Below are 18,515 nucleotides of genomic sequence, written 5' to 3'. Positions count from 1 at the left end.
TGCTCTAAAAGGGTCGGGGTGTGCAGGCTGAGGTTTCATCTCCTGACCAATCAGATCGGCCGATGTCACGGCGAACTCACCACGGCGACCATCTCTGCTGCGTTTCCACGGGGACAGCGAATGATGGGCACGGCACCTGAACAGAAGACACACTTTAATAAACTGTCATCCCGTTCAGCACACGGACAAACTACCTGAAACTACAGAGATAAAACACTTCCTGCTCCAACATCGACGACTTTATGAGAGAAAAAGGAACCTGGCCCGGAGTGTCTGTGTGGACATGTGAGTGAACGCTTCCATCTAGTGGACAGAAACAACAACCACACTGAGAGTCTGAGACACACCACCTCGTCTGGGTCGACCACACCGCCGCGGACACACTGCCCACCTCCGCCTACCTCCACCTGTGTGTGACGGCGACCTCACTGAACTCCACGCCGAGTTTACCTTTAATTATCCCCATCAGATTAAAGCCTTGTTAACAAATGAAGGGATTCTGTCCACAGATACACTGAAGGGCTTTTAATTTGAAACCCGTACAGGAAGTGTTTTTCAGGTGCAGTGATGCACACGGCGCTCAGGTGGGCGGCCAGGTAAGAGGCACTGACACTGAGACTCACCGAGCGTGACGAAGAAGCAGAAGAGGCTGTCCACGATGGTGTCCATGATGGCCTCCATGTCTGTGTCCTGGATGTCTGCTCTGTTGATGGCTGCAGCACGGGGGGGGCACAGGGGGGAAGACCCAGGGGGGAGTCACAGGGGGGAGTCATGGAGGGGGAGTCACAGGGTCGAGGGACACAGAAGGGGGAGGAGAATTAAATTCATGATCCATCTATGAGTCGGTTTTCTGTGTTCTGGATGAAATACTGATTGTTGTCTTTATGCTTTTGGCTCATTTGGACTGAAACAGACCAATCACAGGCCAGTCAGAGGGTCACATGACTCTGTGTGTGTGTGTGTGTGTGTGTGTGTGTGTGTGTGTGTGTGTTACCGTGGTACGAGATGAGCTCCTTGTTTTGGTGGCAGAGGACGAACATGTCGTCTTCCAGAGTGATGAAGTTCAGGTACTGATCATACACCTGAGACACACACACACACACACACACACACACACACACACACACACACACACACACACACACACACACACACACACACACACACACACACACACACACACACACACAGACACACAGACACACAGACACACAGACAGACACACTAATGTGAACGTCTGAATCCAAAACAGGAAACTGTTTCTCATCCGGCAACCAACAACAGAACGAACAGTATAATCAGATAAATATCTGAATCTATGACGTCACGTCGTCGTGTAACTGCGCACTGAACACATGACAGTAACCATGGTAACCTTGGTGACTTGGCAGACGGCGTTAGCAGCCAGAGCAGCGCTGGCGATGTCCTCCAGTTTACTCCTACTGATGGCTGAGATGAAGTTCAGGTAGTATGCCTCATACAGCTGGTTCCTCAGGTCCTACACACACACACACACACACACACACACACACAGTGTCTGTTGATAAGAAACACTGACACACTGTCAAAACATGCTAATGGTATGAATGTGAGAATGCAGAAACCTGCTGTGTGTGTGTGTGTGTGTGTGTGTGTGTGTGTGTACCTGGCATATCCTGTCGATGTTCTCCTCTGTGGGCATGACGAAGTAGATGGCTGGAACATCTGGTATGGGATCTCTGTCAGAGTGAAGCAGGCTGAAACACACACACACACACACAAAGTGGGTCCACTAAAAGAGCTTGTTTGATCCACTGACAGGCTCAGAGTGTTATTCTAAGTGTGTGACAGCATCATGGAAAGGATCCCTACAGAGAGAGACCTGGAAGATCCTTTTGGTTTAACCACAAACAGCACACACACCAGACTACATTCACTAAAACAGGGATTTTAGAGAACAGGACTCAGGAGCTGCTGGTCTGCTGCTGTTTCAATTGTTTAGTTGGTGTTACTGTACGAGTTCGATATTTAAAAAGAGTTTCTGTGTTATTTTGTGTTACAATTATATTGGATCTGAACTAACCAATTGATGGAGGCAGCAGCAGAGCAGCAGCTCCTGTGTCCTGTTCTCTAAAATCCCTGTTTTAGTGAATGTAGTCTGGTGTGTGTGCTGTTTGTGGTTAAACCAAAAGGATCTTCCAGGTCTCTCTCTGTAGGGATCCTTTCCATAATGTTCCATGAAGTAGACTAGCAGCTCCTCGCAGTAATTTGATGATTATCAGCTTGATGGCAGCTGTAAATGATAAACTTAAAAACAGAGACAGCTGTCCAGGAGGGAGATAACGTCTTCCCATAATTCCTTGCAGCAGCAACATTTAAAGCCACGCACCATCCAGCTGAGATAAAAACTGGATCAATAACAAGTTTAATGACGTGTTTTTAAGATGTTGCACAGAATTTATCTGGTGACTGGATAACGATTATAAGTGTGACTTTCAAGGACAAACAGAGAACTTCTGTTTCTACTCTAAGCACACGAGAATGTTCACACAGATTTCTACGCTGGTGTTTCTTCTTCTTGTGATGTCATTTCTTCTTCAGATGCTTCATGTCCCTAAAATCTGTCCAACCTGTGTGTGTGTGTGTGTGTGTGTGTGTGTGTGTGTGTGTGTGTGTGTGTGTCTTACAGGTGCAGAGTGATGCCCATGTCTCTCAGCTCTTTGACAGACAGCAGCGGGGAGATGATGTCCTGGCCGAACCGGTCGTATATCAACACCTGCAAACACACACACAAAGACAGAGACACACAGAGACAGAGACACACAGAGACAGAGACACACAGAGACAGAGACACACACACAGAGACACACACACACACACACACACACACACACACACACACACACACACACACACAGACGTTAAAGCAGAGAAGGAACATGATGCTGTGACCGGTCTGGACCAGGTTCAGGTTTAAATGAGAGGGAAAAAGCACCACATCTTTCTCCTGATGATGATGATGATGATGATGATGGAGCTCCTCCGCTGACAGAAACATTATACTGTGTACATGTGGCAGCTACAACAGTGTGTGTGTGTGTGTGTGTGTGTGTGTGTGTTACCTTCCATACTGGCTCAGCTGTCGTGTTCTTCAGAGGAGGAGCGTTAAAGTTCAGCATTCGCTTCAGAGCGGCTGCAGGTACAAACACACACACACACACACACACACTAGTTATATGTAATGAAGGAGAAGAGCAGCGTGGCCACATGACGGCTCCACTAATCCACCTGCAGGACATCAGCTGTCTGAACGGACAGGACAGTGAGAGTCAACGCTCCTGTTCTTCTGTCTGATAAGACTTCTGGACTTTAACCCGCCGTGTTTCTACTTTGAAAGAACCGGAGCGTTTCTTCCAGCGCTGCTCTCCTTCAAGTTTCCTTGTGAAACGTCTTCCTCTCAGAGGCTGTGTGGGATTTTTTACGTCCTTTAACCTCTTGTGTACTTTGTGATGTGTAAACCTCAGCGAACATGAACTGTTCATGTACTTTAGAGGCAAAAAGCGTTGCTGGAAACTAAACTTCCCACTTGTCCTCCTCTTTTATCTGATCTCTTTAGTCACCAGTTTCTCCACAGGAAGATGATGAGCACATCAATAAATACATTTCTGTTTTCAAATACTAAATATTCTGTGATCAGATCAATGGCTGCTTGTAGTTTTGGTACTTTAGATTCTATTGATTAGTGAAGTATTTTTAAAGGCAGGTATTTTATTGTTATTGTTATTTAACACTGTGGTCCAACAGTTTGTGTTTATTCTCAGGTAGCATCAGGTTAGCTTCACCGAGCTAACAGGCGTTAGGAAGCTAGCAGCACCGTTAGCTAACAGGCTAAACTAGCCGGTCAACTGTCCAGTTAATGAGTTAACAGCCCGGTCTGTTCATTAGTTAGTGAGTGGAGGAGTACTAGTTATGTTTCTGTATCCGCAGTGAAGCTGAAACATCAGTTAATCAGCTCAACTAGCGGCTAGTGAAGGGAAGAGGAGTGGTTAGTTAGCTGGTTAGAGCCGTGACAGTCGCGGATAAACCTCCTCCGTCCGACACGGCGGTGTTTAAACTCTCTGCGGCCCGTTAACGTCGCTGTCTGCCGCAGAAAATAACCGTTAAAGATGGAAAAGCGCGTTAAACGAACCTGTCTGCTTCTCCCGCACGGACGCCGCCATGTTTGATGTTGTTGGTGGTGACGGAGCGGCTGATGACGTGGCAGCAGCCTGATGACGTGGCAGCCTGACGAGACGGGAATGAGGAAGAGGTCTCACTCCAACAGAGTTTCCAGAGACCAAACAAGAGTCAGAGGGGGTAAAACTGAGGAGGTCTCACTCTGCCGCAGTAGTGTTTGAGGAAGTATTCAGTTACGGAGGTAAAAGTACTAAAACCACTAAAACATGATGTTTAAAGCAGAATACTTACTATATTATTTATTCATTGTGAATCATTTAGTATCAAACTGCAGCTGAAGAGTCTTTTTATTCTGGATCCATCTGCTGTTTATTTTCTCCATCAGTTTGTAAAAATGGTGAGAAAAGGTGTCACAATGAGCCCAAAGTGACTCCTTCACTGTGCTGGCTGTGTCCAACCGAAGCTCAACATGATTCAGTTTGCTGTCATCTAAAACTCTGAGCATCACGGACGGACTAAGACCACAGAAAGACACACGCTGACAACAAAGAGACAGTTTGGTCGGTAAAAATGGTGAAAACTGGTGCGACAATGACTCAGAAAGTGCATTTATTTAAACATTTATTCATTAAATCTGCCAAATATCTGCGATGCACCTTTGACAACCTACGTGGTTTTTAAGAGAAGATGGACTTTATTGATCCCCCATCGGGGGAAATTTACATGTTACAGCAGCAACAAAGGCAGCAGGTGAGAGAAGCAATAGTAGAAAAATTAAGGTTAATTAAGGTACAATTTAAAGGGTTCCTGTAATTTTATTTAAGAAATGTTTTTTCTTAACATGACAAACAAGGAAAGAGAAAATCTCATCATCATTAAAGCTTAAACAATAAGTATAATATGTACAATGAAATCAAATTAAGAAAAGCTAAATAAAATAAAACCAGCACCATAATTCTTAATCTAGAAGAAAGATATTTAGCTTTGTTCATAAATCATCTCATCAGGATCACACAGTCTGAAGAGGAGGAGAGAGAAAAGGGAGAAAAGGAGAAAAACATTTCCAAGCTTCCTGGAGCTGAAATTAAGAAGTAAAATCATCTTTGTTTTCCAACATGATGTGGAGGATTTTCTGGTTAATTCAGAAAATGTTTATGGATAAAAGAATAATAATCTGGCTAATATGACAACGTGAATATAAATCTGGTGATATTATTTTATTATTAAAGGAGAACTCTGCTGTTCCTACCCATGATCCTCTCTGTCCACATCCTGGTGTCTGAGTGACTGGTAGGTAGTAAAAGTGTTGGAACTGGTCCAGTAGATCACCAGTAGATCACCTCAGCCAGCAGCCACCAAACGGGCTGCAATGGCTGCAACGTGATCCTTTGGGACAACTGCACCTGATCACAGTAGGTCCACTAAAAGAGCTTGTTTGATCCACTGACAGGCTCAGAGTGTTATTCTAAGTGTGTGACAGCATCATGGAAAGGATCCCTACAGAGAGAGACCTGGAAGATCCTTTTGGTTTAACCACAAACAGCACACACACCAGACTACATTCACTAAAACAGGGATTTTAGAGAACAGGACACAGGAGCTGCTGCTCTGCTGCTGCCTCCATCAGTCAGTGTGTTTGTGTTACTGTGTGTTACAAAAATATTGTGCTGCGTTTAAATTAACTGTTTAAAACTAACTAAGGACAAACTAACCGATTTAGGCAGCAGTAGACCAGCGACAGCAAGGTAAAATGACTGTTTTTATGAATGGAATCTGGTGCCTTTGAACAGAAAGATATGGATTAATCAGCTTCTGAAAATTAAGAAAGATTTATGTCTTCAGTAGGAGCCAATGGGCTGAGAGCTGAGAGGTGGACCGACATGTTGTTGGTTCATCTGAACATGAGATTTGTTGACAACTATAGAAAAACAGCAGACTGCTCCTTTAAATACCCAACAAATCATTAACACACCACACGGATAATATAAAAATATAAAATATAAAAATCCACCTCCGTATAACTGCAGTAGACACACCTCTGATCAGAACCTCCTCCTCCTCCTCCTCCACTAACTCTCTGTGGGGAGGAGGTGCACACGGTGGCTGACAGCCTGCTCCATGGAGCTCTTGAAGGCCTGATAGGAGGTGATGACGGGCAGGAGGAGGCGTTTGGAGCCGGGCTCGCTCTGAGGGAAGAGCCCCTCGTCCCTGTGCACCTCCCTCTCTGGCCTGAGAGTCTCCCTCTCTCCTCCTCCTCCTCCTCCCCCCTCTTCCTCAGCTCCCAGTGGGGAGGAGCTGTTGGGGTGGAGGAAGGAGATGGAGGGAGAGGGGAGGAGGCCGACCGCTGGGAGCTCCTCACCTCCTGTGGAAAAACGAAGGAGGTCCTGCAGGGAGATAGAGGTCCTCCCAACTGAGGAGAGGAGAGAGGAGAGGAGAGGAGAGGAGAGGGGCAGAGAGGAGAGGAGAGAGGAGAGGAGAGGAGAGGAGAGGAGGAGAGGAGAGGAGAGGAGAGGAGAGGAGAGGAGAGGAGAGGAGAGAGGAGAGGAGGAGAGGAGAGGAGAGGAGAGGAGAGAGGAGAGGAGAGGAGAGGAGAGGAGAGGAGAGGAGAGGAGAGGAGAGGGGAGGAGAGGAGAGGAGAGGAGAGGAGAGAGGAGAGAAGAGGAGAGGAGAGGAGAGGAGAGGAGAGAGGAGAGGAGAGGAGAGGAGATTATTTGCTCGTGCAGTCGAAGGTGTGACTGTGCGATCACATGTCAGGCAACTTCCTGTCTACTTCCTGTACCTTCACACTCCAGCAGGAAGTGCCTCCAGAAGGAGGCGACGGGCGTCTCCCTGCTCAGCTTCTCCTCCTGACGGGAGAATCTGATGGTGAAGAGCCGACCGACCGTCTGAGCCGTGAGCCGATCGGCCGTCTCACAGAAAACACGGCAGAACAGCGACGGGAAGAGCTGCACCTGGATCAGATCAGAGGAGGTCACACCTGCTCAGGAGGACGTTCAGCGTGACGTCACACAGACAAGAGACAACGATAATCACCTGATCGAGGACACCCAGAGTCTGCAGGCCCTCCCGAAACCTGGACGGCAAAAACAGTGTTATTACCGTTAAAGGACAATTCCACTGTTTTATTTTGACTTGTCCTGATGTCTAAATGACTGGTGGAATTTTTTGAAGCTGATTAATCCACATTTAGTGATATAGTGAGAAAAATCTCTCTCTTTAAAGGCACCAGACTCCATTCAGAAAAACAGCAATTTTAGCTCACAGAAACACAGGAGCTGCTGCCATAATCGGTTAGTTTGTTTGTGTTACTGTGTGACTTAAGTGTTTTAAACAGTTAATTCAAACGCAACACAATATTTTTGTAACACACAGTAACACACACAAACTGACTGATGGAGGCAGCAGCTCCTGTGTTCTGTTCTCTAAAATCCCTGTTTTAGTGAATGGAGTCTGGTGTGTGTGCTGTTTGTGGTTAAACCAAAAGGATCTTCCAGGTCTCTCTCTGTAGGGATCCTTTCCATGATGCTGTCACACACTTAGAATAACACTGTGAGCCTGTCAGTGGATCAAACAAGCTCTTTTAGTGGACCTACTGTGATCAGGTGCAGTTGTCCCAAAGGATCACGTTGCAGCCATTGCAGCCCGTTTGGTGTCTGCTGGCTGAGGTGATCTACTGGTGATCTACTGGACCAGTTCCAACACTTTTACTACCTACCAGTCACTCAGACACCAGGATGTGGACACAGAGGGACCAGGTTTAATAACACTGGAGTTACCCTTTAAATGACACATCTACTCTAGATGTAGTGAGTAAAGCTCCTCTCCCTCGTGTCTCTACCTCTGCAGTGGCAGCTGCATCCTGGTGATCATAGTGAAGCTGACCAGATCCTCCACAAGAGCCTCTCTCTCCTCCAGGCTGCTGATTGGTCGGTTGCAGCCGGCCAGCTCCAGGTACTCCCAACTCGCCGCCACGGCTTCTTTCAGAGCCTCCAAAGACTCCGCCTCCGCGATCTGGAAATCAGCCAATCAATCAGTCCACCTGCGATGATGAGGAATCTGATCATTACTGTCCGTCAGGTGACACGATGACTCACCCTGCTGACCCGGCGGGTGAAGCGTGTGCCGGGGGTCATGTGTGCGACGGTGAGCGGGTGGTTGGGCGGGTAGTTGAACAGACACTGGTAGAGAGCGCGAGAGAAGAAGGTGACAGGAGGACCGCCGTGGACCAGAGAGAGAGCCAGCAGGCTGCCCACGTCGAAGTAGAGGTCGTCACGCAGGGCTGGAGACAGACGGAGAGACAGACAGACAGAGAGAGAGAGAGAGCGGTGAAGCTGCCGGCACGCCATCACCCACACGGCTGTAACCACACCCAGTGAGGGGGAGAACACCTCCGTCCACCAGCTGAGCTCAGATCTCCTCCATGTCTCAGCCCTCACCGACCCCTCACACACCCACTTCTACTCGCTCCACTTCACTTGGTGAAGTTTTTAACCATTCGGACCACAAAACACCACATTAAGACACCAAGACCCTGAAAAAAACAGGTGTCTGAGGGTAAAGGAGGGTTTGTAGCCAGTTTAACCCTTTGCCAGAGGCATCGGCCCTGTTACCATGGTTACCTGCAGGTTAATATACCTCCAGCTGAACAGAACTAGCTGGTGTTTCCACATGTATGACTTTAACAGACAGCTGTCAGAACAAAACGGGAATAAAAACATCGTACCCCGACAGTCCAGAGCCAAGTTTTTGGATCCGTCTGGACCCTCAAACACCACAGAGTCCTGGATCTGCTGCACCAGCAGCTTCAGGAAGTGCTGCCTGGCCGTGTCGCTGTCCTGGAGGCTGCTGGGAAATGCAGTCTGCTGGTTGTCTTTGAACCTGGACGGAGAGTAAATAAGTTAAGGGCACTGACTCTGTTTGGAGGATGAAAGGTGGGCCGGTCGTCCCCTCACCTGACGGACAGAGTGTGTGTGGGGTCGAAGTCGATCCTCCTCACCAGCTCCACGCCGGCAGACAGAGCCCGGTCCCCCCCCACCTCCACCTGCACACTGAGGGGGCCGAGCTGAGGGGTCAACACCTGCAGGAACTCCTCAGGTGACCCCGACCCTCCAGGTAACGGCGATCTGAGAGAGAGACAGAGACACAAAGAGAGAGGGGAGTTAGATTTGTGTGGAGGAGAGGGGAGTTAGGTTTGTGGGGGAGAGGGGAGTTAGGTTTGTGTGGAGGAGAGGGGAGTTAGGTTTGTGTGGAGGAGAGGGGAGTTAGGTTTGTGGGGAGGAGAGGGGAGTTAGGTTTGTGTGGAGGAGAGGGGAGTTAGGTTTGTGGGGAGGAGAGGGGAGTTAGGTTTGTGGGGGAGAGGGGAGTTAGGTTTGTGGGGGAGAGGGGAGTTAGGTTTGTGTGGAGGAGAGGGGAGTTAGGTTTGTGTGGGAGAGGGGAGTTAGGTTTGTGTGGAGGAGAGGGGAGTTAGGTTTGTGGGGGAGAGGGGAGTTAGGTTTGTGTGGGAGAGGGGAGTTACAGTCGTATGAAAAAGTTTGGGCACCCCTGACAATTTCCATTATTTTCATTTCTAAATCATGAGGTGTTTGGATCAGCAATTTCATTTTGATTTATCAAATAACTGATGGACACAGTAATATTTCAGTAGTGAAATGAGTTTTATTGGATTAACAGAAAATGTGCAATATGCATCAAAACAAAATTAGACAGGTGCATAAATTTGGGCACCCCAACAGAAAAATCACATCAATATTTGGTAGAGCCTCCTTTTGCCAAAATAACAGCCTCTAGACGGTTCCTATAGCCCCTAATCAGTGTCTGGATTCTGGATGAAGGTATTTTCGACCATTCCTCCTTACAAAACATCTCCAGTTCAGTTCGGTTTGATGGTTGCCGAGCATGGACAGCCCGCTTCAAATCATCCCACAGATTTTCAATAATATTCAGGTCTGGGGACTGGGATGGCCATTCCAGAACATTGTACTTGTTCCTCTGCATGAATTCCTGAGTAGATTTTGAGCAGTGTTTTGGGTCGTTGTCTTGTTGAAATATCCAGCCCCGGCGTAACTTCAACTTTGTGACTGATTCTTGAACATTATTCTCAAGAATCTGCTGATATTGAGTGGAATCCATGCGACCCTCAACTTTAACAATATTCCCAGTACCAGCACTGGCCACACAACCCCACAGCATGATGGAACCTCCACCAAATTTTACTGTGGGTAGCAAGTGTTTTTCTTGGAATGCTGTCTTCTTTTGCCGCCATGCATAACGCCCCTTGTTATGACCAAATAACTCAATCTTTGTTTCATCAGTCCACAGCACCTTATTCCAAAATGAAGCTGGCTTGTCCAAATGTGCTTTTGCATACCTCAAGCGACTCTGTTTGTGGCGTGTGTGCAGAAAAGGCTTCTTCCGCATCACTCTCCCATACAGCTTCTCCTTGTGCAAAGTGCGCTGAATTGTTGAACGATGTACAGTGACACCATCTGCAGCAAGATGACGTTGTAGGTCTTTGGAGGTGGTCTGTGGGTTGTCTTTGACCGTTCTCACCATCCTTCGCCTTTGCCTCTCTGATATTTTTCTTGGCCTGCCACTTCTGGCCTTAACAACAACTGTGCCTGTGGTCTTCCATTTCCTCACTATGTTCCTCACAGTGGAAACTGACAGCTGAAATCTCTGAGATAGCTTTTTGTAGCCTTCCCCTAAACCGTAACATTGAACTATCTTTGTTTTCAGGTCATTTGAGAGTTGTTTTGAGGCCCCCATGTTGCCACTCTTCAGAGGAGATTCAAAGAGAAGAACAACTTGCAATTGGCCACCTTAAATACTTTTTCTCATGATTGGATGCACCTGTCCATGAAGTTCAAGGCTTAATGAGCTCACCAAACCAATTTTGTGTTCCAATTTATCAGTGCTAAGTAGTTACAGGTATTCAAATCAGCAAAATGACAAGGGTGCCCAAATTTTTGCACAGCCTATTTTTCACATCTTATACAATTTCATACAACTTAATATTGCTACACTAAAAATCTTTGTCTGGAAAATACCCCATTACTTAGCTTTTATTAGAAAATGAATGGCATGCCACTGTGAGCGTTTTCTGTGCAGACAGAGTAAATTATTATGCAGCCTCAGAGGGGTGCCTAAACTTTTTCATACGACTGTAGGTTTGTGGAGGAGGGGGGAGTTAGGTTTGTGTGGAGGAGAGGGGAGTTAGGTTTGTGTGGAGGAGAGGGGAGTTAGGTTTGTGTGGAGGAGAGGGGAGTTAGGTTTGTGTGGAGGAGAGGGGAGTTAGGTTTGTGTGGAGGAGAGGGGAGTTAGGTTTGTGGGGAGGAGAGGGGAGTTAGGTTTGTGTGGAGGAGAGGGGAGTTAGGTTTGTGTGGAGGAGAGGGGAGTTAGGTTTGTGGGGAGGAGAGGGGAGTTAGGTTTGTGGGGGAGAGGGGAGTTAGGTTTGTGGGGGAGAGGGGAGTTAGGTTTGTGGGGAGGAGAGGGGAGTTAGGTTTGTGGGGGAGAGGGGAGTTAGGTTTGTGGGGGAGAGGGGAGTTAGGTTTGTGGGGAGGAGAGGGGAGTTAGGTTTGTGGGGGAGAGGGGAGTTAGGTTTGTGGGGGAGAGGGGAGTTAGGTTTGTGTGGAGGAGAGGGGAGTTAGGTTTGTGTGGAGGAGAGGGGAGTTAGGTTTGTGTGGAGGAGAGGGGAGTTAGGTTTGTGTGGAGGAGAGGGGAGTTAGGTTTGTGTGGAGGAGAGGGGAGTTAGGTTTGTGTGGAGGAGAGGGGAGTTAGGTTTGTGGGGGAGAGGGGAGTTAGGTTTGTGGAGGAGAGGGGAGTTAGGTTTGTGTGGAGGAGAGGGGAGTTAGGTTTGTGTGGAGGAGAGGGGAGTTAGGTTTGTGGAGGAGAGGGGAGTTAGGTTTGTGGAGGAGAGGGGAGTTAGGTTTGTGGAGGAGAGGGGAGTTAGGTTTGTGTGGAGGAGAGGGGAGTTAGGTTTGTGTGGAGGAGAGGGGAGTTAGGTTTGTGGAGGAGAGGGGAGTTAGGTTTGTGTGGAGGAGAGGGGAGTTAGGTTTGTGTGGAGGAGAGGGGAGTTAGGTTTGTGTGGAGGAGAGGGGAGTTAGGTTTGTGTGGAGGAGAGGGGAGTTAGGTTTGTGTGGAGGAGAGGGGAGTTAGGTTTGTGTGGAGGAGAGGGGAGTTAGGTTTGTGTGGAGGAGAGGGGAGTTAGGTTTGTGTGGAGGAGAGGGGAGTTAGGTTTGTGGAGGAGAGGGGAGTTAGGTTTACGTACCTCTTACAGCTGACGGGGGAGTGGATGGGGGACGGGTGGCGTTTGGACAGCAGACTCCTCCTCTGACCCCTCTGAGGAGATGAAACCAGGGAAGCTGGAGAAGAAAGAAAACAGTTGACATAAAGAACAACACCAACATCTTTAATGATCAATAATCAGAACTCTATTGATCAGGTTGGACGCTCAGACACACAGCACTGATACTGACTGGAATCCTCCAATGATTCTTCAAATAAAACTCACTTCACTTCAGGTTTGCTGAGATATCTTAATTACATCTGAAACGGTGAATTGATTTTGTCAGTCGACAGAAAATGAATCAACGAGCGCTTTAAAAACATCTGTTGTGATTCCAGCTGTTCAGAAGAGAAGATTTGGGGCTTTTGGTTGGTTTCAACAGTTCACTTGGTTTCCTGCTGAGCCTCAAACACTCTGAGAAACATTAAACGAGGATCTTTTATCCAGTGGCTGACTCACACCTCTCCCGTCAGCAGCCTGCGTGCAGTCGCTGCAGGCCCAGTCTCTGGTGTCCGACTCCAGCCCCGAACACTTCCTGTGAGTCCCTCTGGATCCACACAGCCGGCAGCGGATCACCTCAAACCAGCTGGAACAAACAGCAGCAGCGGGAACGTGGATCACTGGTGTGTGAGCTGCTCTGAGCTAATGCTAAGCTAATGCTAACGGTCATTTTAGGGACAAAGAGACGAGCGTCCTTTTTAAATAAATCCTCCACTGCAGCCCTGAAACACCGTCTGACCCACAGCAGAACCTCAGAAATCCTCTTTTTCACTCCAAACATTCTTCTTACTGTCAAAATCTGCTGCCTACGTTACCCACAATGCACCTCGACCCCTCACAGTACGGTGGGAGATCAGTGCGTGCTACGCTAGTTGTGGCTAATGTGTCATGCGGCCTGCTCTCTGACGCCACAGTCTTTTATTTTGAAAAACTGACTCAAGTGATGTCACCTCTGAGTGTCACCTGACCAGAAGTGATGCTGACAAGATGAATGAAACTCTGAGGAGCTGTTGGACTTCAGGAAACCTTTCCGACAGGTGAACTCTCCCATGTGACCGTGTGTTTACCTGTGGATGTGACACCTGGATCAACTCTGGGGATGAAATCAGATTAGATGTCGTACCCAGACTTGGCGGAGTGCGTGCGCCCGTCGTTGCAGAGGCAGGTGAGAGCGTCACAGCGCCTGTAAACCACCAGCAGCTCCGAATACGCCTCCGCCTCCAACTCCCATGAGGCATCTCTGCAGGAAAGAGCACAGTGAAGAAGAAAGCAGTTCCCTCTACCCACAATGCCTCGTCTCCCGAGGTCACTTCCTGTTCCCGTGCGTCCTCGAACCCTCGTCACATGTCGGCGATCACGTTACCTCTCTGGGATGAAGATTCCCATCCGGAGCATCTCCTCCTGGAAGTTCTCCTTGTTGTTACAGAGAGTACATCTGAAGAAGAAGAGGCCGGCACTGTGGGCCTGACGCTGACACACACACACACACACACACACACACACACACACACACACACACACACAGACACACACACACACACACAGACACACACACACACACACACACACACACACAGCTGTTAAACACCTGCACACTCTGCTGCTTTAAAGGGCCAGTTCACCAAAGAAAGACAAAGCAAAGAAAAGCAGCAGATCCTGGAAACAGCAAATGTTTTGGATGTTGCCTTTAAAAACGGACTAACAGGATCAGAAAACAGCTGCAGGTTGATCTTCTGTCGCTGCAGCTCTAATAATCTGTTCAGAGCTCCAGCAGACAGTCTGGGGATCATCCTCAGTGACCAGGACGCTGCTCCTCCGCAGCTCTCAGTGTGGTTTGGGTGAACTGGCCCTTTAATGCGTGAGGTGTTGGATGAGAGGAGAAATGAAAGCAGAGCGCTGAGGGTCAGACTACCTGCACACAGTCCCTGTGGAACCAGCTGTTGTGGCAGGACGGACACTTGAGGACGGAGTAGCAGAGGACGGGCTCGATGGAGTCCAGACAGACGGAGCAGGACTGAGGCAGGCTGAGGTCTGGACCCACACTCACACTCTGGGAGGGGCTGTGATCCCGACAGTAGGACCTGGACACACGGACGGACAGACGGCGGCCGTCACGGACGGCGTTTAAACACAGAGACGCCGGAGCACATTTCCCCTGACGAGCACCTGATGGAGGAGAGCGGCAGCCTGATGCTCCTCACAGCTTCACTGGGGTCAGACGGTCTGATCAGTGATTACTGATTCTGGGTCTGCACTTATGGTTTTATTCCTCACTGGTTCATCATCCTTTAAAGGGTCGCTCCAGGTCCCCTTTAGGCTACTTTTAAAGGTTTAGTTCTGATCCAGACTAACCAGGAAGTACCTGTAAGATCCTCTTTATTTAACCACAGGCAGCCATTGTGTCGCTCTCTTCAATCACACCAGACTTCATTCACAAAAACAGGAATTTAGCCGCTCTGCCACCGTCTCAGTCTGCTAGTTAGTTTGTGTTATTGTGTGACTTTGGTGGTTTAAAGGGTCAGTACGGATCCAACACAACATTTGTTTAACACACTATAACACAAACAGGCTGAGCGACTGAGGCAGCAGGAGACCAGCTGCTCCTGAGTTCTGTCAGCTAAAAGGACTGTTTTTGTCAATGGAGTCTGGATTAGGTTGCAGCCATTAACTAATAAAATAACAAGTGTTTAAAGTGTAGTCGGCTCTCACGGGAAGGGTTCAGTGAACTGGGAGATGAACTCGTATTTCCTCCCGCAGGGGAAGTGGACCGTCTTCCTGCAGCTTCTGACGTTACAGCCGACACACGCTCCCTTCTTCTTACAGTAGCAGCACGTCTGAAACACAGTAAAGACAGTAAAGACACAGTAAAGACAGTAAAGACACAGTAAAGACAGTAAAGACACAGTAAAGACAGTAAACACACAGTAGACACAGTAAAGACACAGTAAAGACACAGTAAAGACAGTAAAGACACAGTAAAGACAGTAAACACACAGTAGACACAGTAAAGACACAGTAAAGACACAGTAAAGACAGTAAAGACACAGTAAAGACACAGTAAAGACACAGTAAAGTCAGCAAAGACACAGTAAAGACAGTAAAGACACAGTAAAGACACAGTAAAGACAGTAAAGACACAGTAAAGACACAGTAAAGACACAGTAAAGACAGTAAAGACACAGTAAAGACACAGTAAAGACACAGTAAAGACAGTAAAGACACAGTAAAGACACAGTAAAGACACAGTAAAGACACAGTAAAGACAGTAAAGACAGTAAAGACACAGTAAAGACAGTAAAGACACAGTAAAGACAGTAAACATACAGTAAACACAGTAAAGACACAGTAAAGACACAGTAAAGACAGTAAACACAGTAGAAACAGAACACACAGTGACTCTCCTCTCTTCCTCTCTGGTCTCACTGGTTTGTTTCTAACTGGTTCCGTCTTTCAAACTGGATCAGATCTCTCACCAGTCGAGCCGAGCGGCGGATCTCCTGCTTGATGTCGTCCACCAGGAAACCGAAGACGCCCTCGTCCTCCTCTCCTCGCTGGTAAACTCCACAGGACGTCAGCTGAAACGCGGCACAGACGGACGAGAACGGAGGATTTGTACCAGATGAAGTCCTCTGAGGGTTTTTGGCTTTAAACCCTCAACACAAAGAATTCCAACACTCTGCCTGAGACTCACCAAACAGAAGTAGTGGACGGACAGTTTGTGCTCCTTCAGTGTCACTTTCTCTCCAAACACGGCCGGATCGTCATCGGCGAGCCTGCAGAGAGCGCAGCCTGGACACAACAACGACACATTCATCCACAGACACAACGCAGGGCTGCAACACCTGCTCCAAAGCCAGACTCAAGCACCTCTCAAGGATGTTCAAGGTCACGTCCTCCTCTGACACAGAAACACTGAGGTCATGACTGAAGACCAACCACAAGAGTCTGATCAACCAGACTCCAGCCAGAAAACAGCCACTTTAAGCAGCAGCAGCAGCAGCAGCACTGGAGTTACTGCACCAAACACAGACCTTCCAGACATTTCCAAACCTCTCCAGGATGAGCGGAGACCCTGTGAGAGCGTCTGAACAGCTCCTTCACCTTTTACAAAGCCAAATTCAAGCACTTTTCAATGACGTTCAAGGAGAATTTTCAGGCTTTTCCGGCTGTCGTCAGTTAAATAAACTCAAATCAACGAGACTCTGCGTCTGAAGCAAACTGGAGAGTTTGGTGTCGGTAAGATTTGTGGCTCAGAGAACAGAGAACAGTCACACTCACACTCCTCCTGGTTGCCGCCGGCGACCCGCGACCTCCTCGCCTTCTTCTTCTTCATGTCGGTGCGAAGCGAACCTGCAGGGACGCAGACAGACCGCCGGGGGTCAGAGGTCACATCTACTGAGCTTCATCGCTCTTCATCCCTGCTGGAGCTTCATCATCAGAGAAGCACACTGACGGGTCTCCTCACTGATCAAACTCACACAACTTTATTTAGAATTCTGCTGGAGACGCAGAAGTTTCCACTAAATGTGTCAGACTGAGCTTTAGTTCATCTGCTGCTGCTTGTTGAGCATCTTTAGATTATGTTGTCGATAGAGTCAGACGATTTGTCCAGAATATATATCTATATTTATAACAATAATAATAATGTCATTTTTTAATTTTAATGCCACAAAGCCTCATTTTGTTGCTGCCACCTAGTCCTAAATATTTCAGAATATATATTATTCTGACTCTCTTATGATACTAAACTGAGCATCTCTGGCTTTGGTAGATAAAGTGGATTCATCTTATTTATAAAGTAGTTTTGTAGACAAAGTCGTCTTCTTGGACTTGGCTAATTGTTGTGGAGCATACTCCCCAATTTTCTGTGATTTTGTCAGATCATTTATACAGAAGCAGATTTTTCCCACGATCTTATATGAATCTTCAGCGTTGTGACTGTTGGCTGATTTAAAGAACATAGTGAGAAATGTCAGTCAGTTTTTTATTCCTTGTTATTTTAGTTTGATAGTTTTAATCATTTTAATTATTGAATCACCAAAGAATTATTTCATGGTTACAGATGAAAACAAGGAAACTACAATTATAATAATAATAATAATATTGTAATAAACGTAAAATCCCACATTCAAATCAATATTTCAGGGCTGCAACTACCGAAAAATCTGCCAAATATTTTCTTGTTTAATCAATTAATCGTTTGGTCGATAACATCGCCTGAGGTGATGTGTTTAAATGTCTCATACTGTCCTAAATCCAAAGATCCATTTTAGTAATGTCGAATATTATGGAAGAAGAGGATTTGGACATTTTCCTTCTTTATTATTTATCTCATTTGTTCCTGAACTGAACGGCACCAAATGAATAAAAGGCACAAACATAGAAAAGAGCTCCATCGTAACGAAGCTAAGCTAATTTTGTGCTAAGCTAACTCTGTGAATAAACAAGTCAAGTGATATAAATACAGAAAACAGAAAGATGGAAATATCCACAGATATTAAATACAGAAAATCTAAGGTTATGAAATATAAGAATTAACAGATAAACTGGGAGTTAAATGAGTTTTCCGATGATGTTCAGACGTTACAGGATGAAAAACCTCCAGCGGGTTTATAACTAGACATGTTTGACAGGAAGTGCTCATTAAACACCTACTTTACGTTCAGGGCTAAAACGTGTCACAGTGAAGTCATGTTCTTGCGGTTTAGTGAAGATTTATTCCGGTTGTTTGTGTTTTCTTTCTCATGAACGCCGTCGAGTTTAAATTTCCCTCTTTCAAAACAAACGGACCTCACTTCCGCTTCCGCTTCTTCTTCTTCTACGTGGCTGAAGCAGCGGAAGCGGAAATGCGTCGCTCTTATTTTGGAGGAGGGAATCTTCAAAACACGACAGAAAGAAAAACACAAACCAGCGGAATAAATCTTCACAGAAAGACACGGAAATGATTTCAAACTGACCTGTTTTCAACCCTGAATGTAAAGTAAGTGTCTCTCAAACATGTCGTCGTGTTATAAATCTGCTTTACTTCAGTAAAACTCATTTTAATGTCTCATTTTTCTGCACACTCCTTCTAACT

The 18,515-nt window shown here is 47.0% G+C and overlaps 2 protein-coding genes across 2 annotated transcripts in view; both read right to left on the bottom strand.

Moving 5' to 3' along the window:
• The window catches only part of scfd1 (sec1 family domain containing 1), a 33,086-nt gene extending 28,862 nt beyond the window's left edge, over window positions 1-4,224 (bottom strand). Inside the window, exons 1-8 of the mRNA XM_070842656.1 lie at window positions 4,169-4,224; window positions 3,102-3,172; window positions 2,667-2,755; window positions 1,646-1,736; window positions 1,376-1,498; window positions 995-1,082; window positions 624-713; window positions 81-136 (exon numbers count right to left, since the gene is read on the bottom strand). Coding sequence (XP_070698757.1) covers window positions 81-136; window positions 624-713; window positions 995-1,082; window positions 1,376-1,498; window positions 1,646-1,736; window positions 2,667-2,755; window positions 3,102-3,172; window positions 4,169-4,199 — 639 coding nt within the window. The 5' untranslated portion in view covers window positions 4,200-4,224. The remainder of the gene's footprint in view (window positions 1-80; window positions 137-623; window positions 714-994; window positions 1,083-1,375; window positions 1,499-1,645; window positions 1,737-2,666; window positions 2,756-3,101; window positions 3,173-4,168) is intronic.
• A 512-nt stretch (window positions 4,225-4,736) lies between these two features.
• Window positions 4,737-18,172, bottom strand: LOC139211839 (G2/M phase-specific E3 ubiquitin-protein ligase-like). Its single transcript, XM_070842253.1, has 17 exons — window positions 18,095-18,172; window positions 16,718-16,789; window positions 16,131-16,228; window positions 15,913-16,014; window positions 15,149-15,273; window positions 14,352-14,520; window positions 13,803-13,909; window positions 13,563-13,679; window positions 12,901-13,025; window positions 12,422-12,515; window positions 9,108-9,278; window positions 8,879-9,033; window positions 8,250-8,434; window positions 7,994-8,166; window positions 7,189-7,228; window positions 6,935-7,106; window positions 4,737-6,565 (listed from the first exon to the last, which is right to left on the bottom strand). Exons 2-17 carry the CDS (start codon window positions 16,770-16,772, stop codon window positions 6,225-6,227), a joined length of 2,229 nt encoding a protein of 742 aa, XP_070698354.1. The 5' UTR covers window positions 16,773-16,789; window positions 18,095-18,172; the 3' UTR covers window positions 4,737-6,224.
• Between the last annotated feature and the right edge of the window lie 343 nt (window positions 18,173-18,515).

The sequence above is a fragment of the Pempheris klunzingeri genome, chromosome 13, assembly GCF_042242105.1.
Source record: "Pempheris klunzingeri isolate RE-2024b chromosome 13, fPemKlu1.hap1, whole genome shotgun sequence".
Taxonomy (NCBI): Eukaryota; Metazoa; Chordata; class Actinopteri; order Acropomatiformes; family Pempheridae; genus Pempheris; species Pempheris klunzingeri.
The sequence above is the reverse complement of the archived record's forward strand: the minus strand, read 5'-3'. Positions and strand labels throughout refer to the sequence as shown.

Coding starts and splice junctions, on each gene's coding strand:
- LOC139211839 (XM_070842253.1), bottom strand. CDS start 16,772: ATGAAGAAGAAGAAGGCGAGGAGGTCGCGGGTCGCCGGCGGCAACCAG. Junction 16,015..16,130: donor CCGTCCACTACTTCTGTTTG/GTGAGTCTCAGG, acceptor GCCGCGTTTCAG/CTGACGTCCTGTGGAGTTTA. Junction 6,566..6,934: donor CTTCCTGCTGGAGTGTGAAG/GTACAGGAAGTA, acceptor TCCTCTCCTCAG/TTGGGAGGACCTCTATCTCC.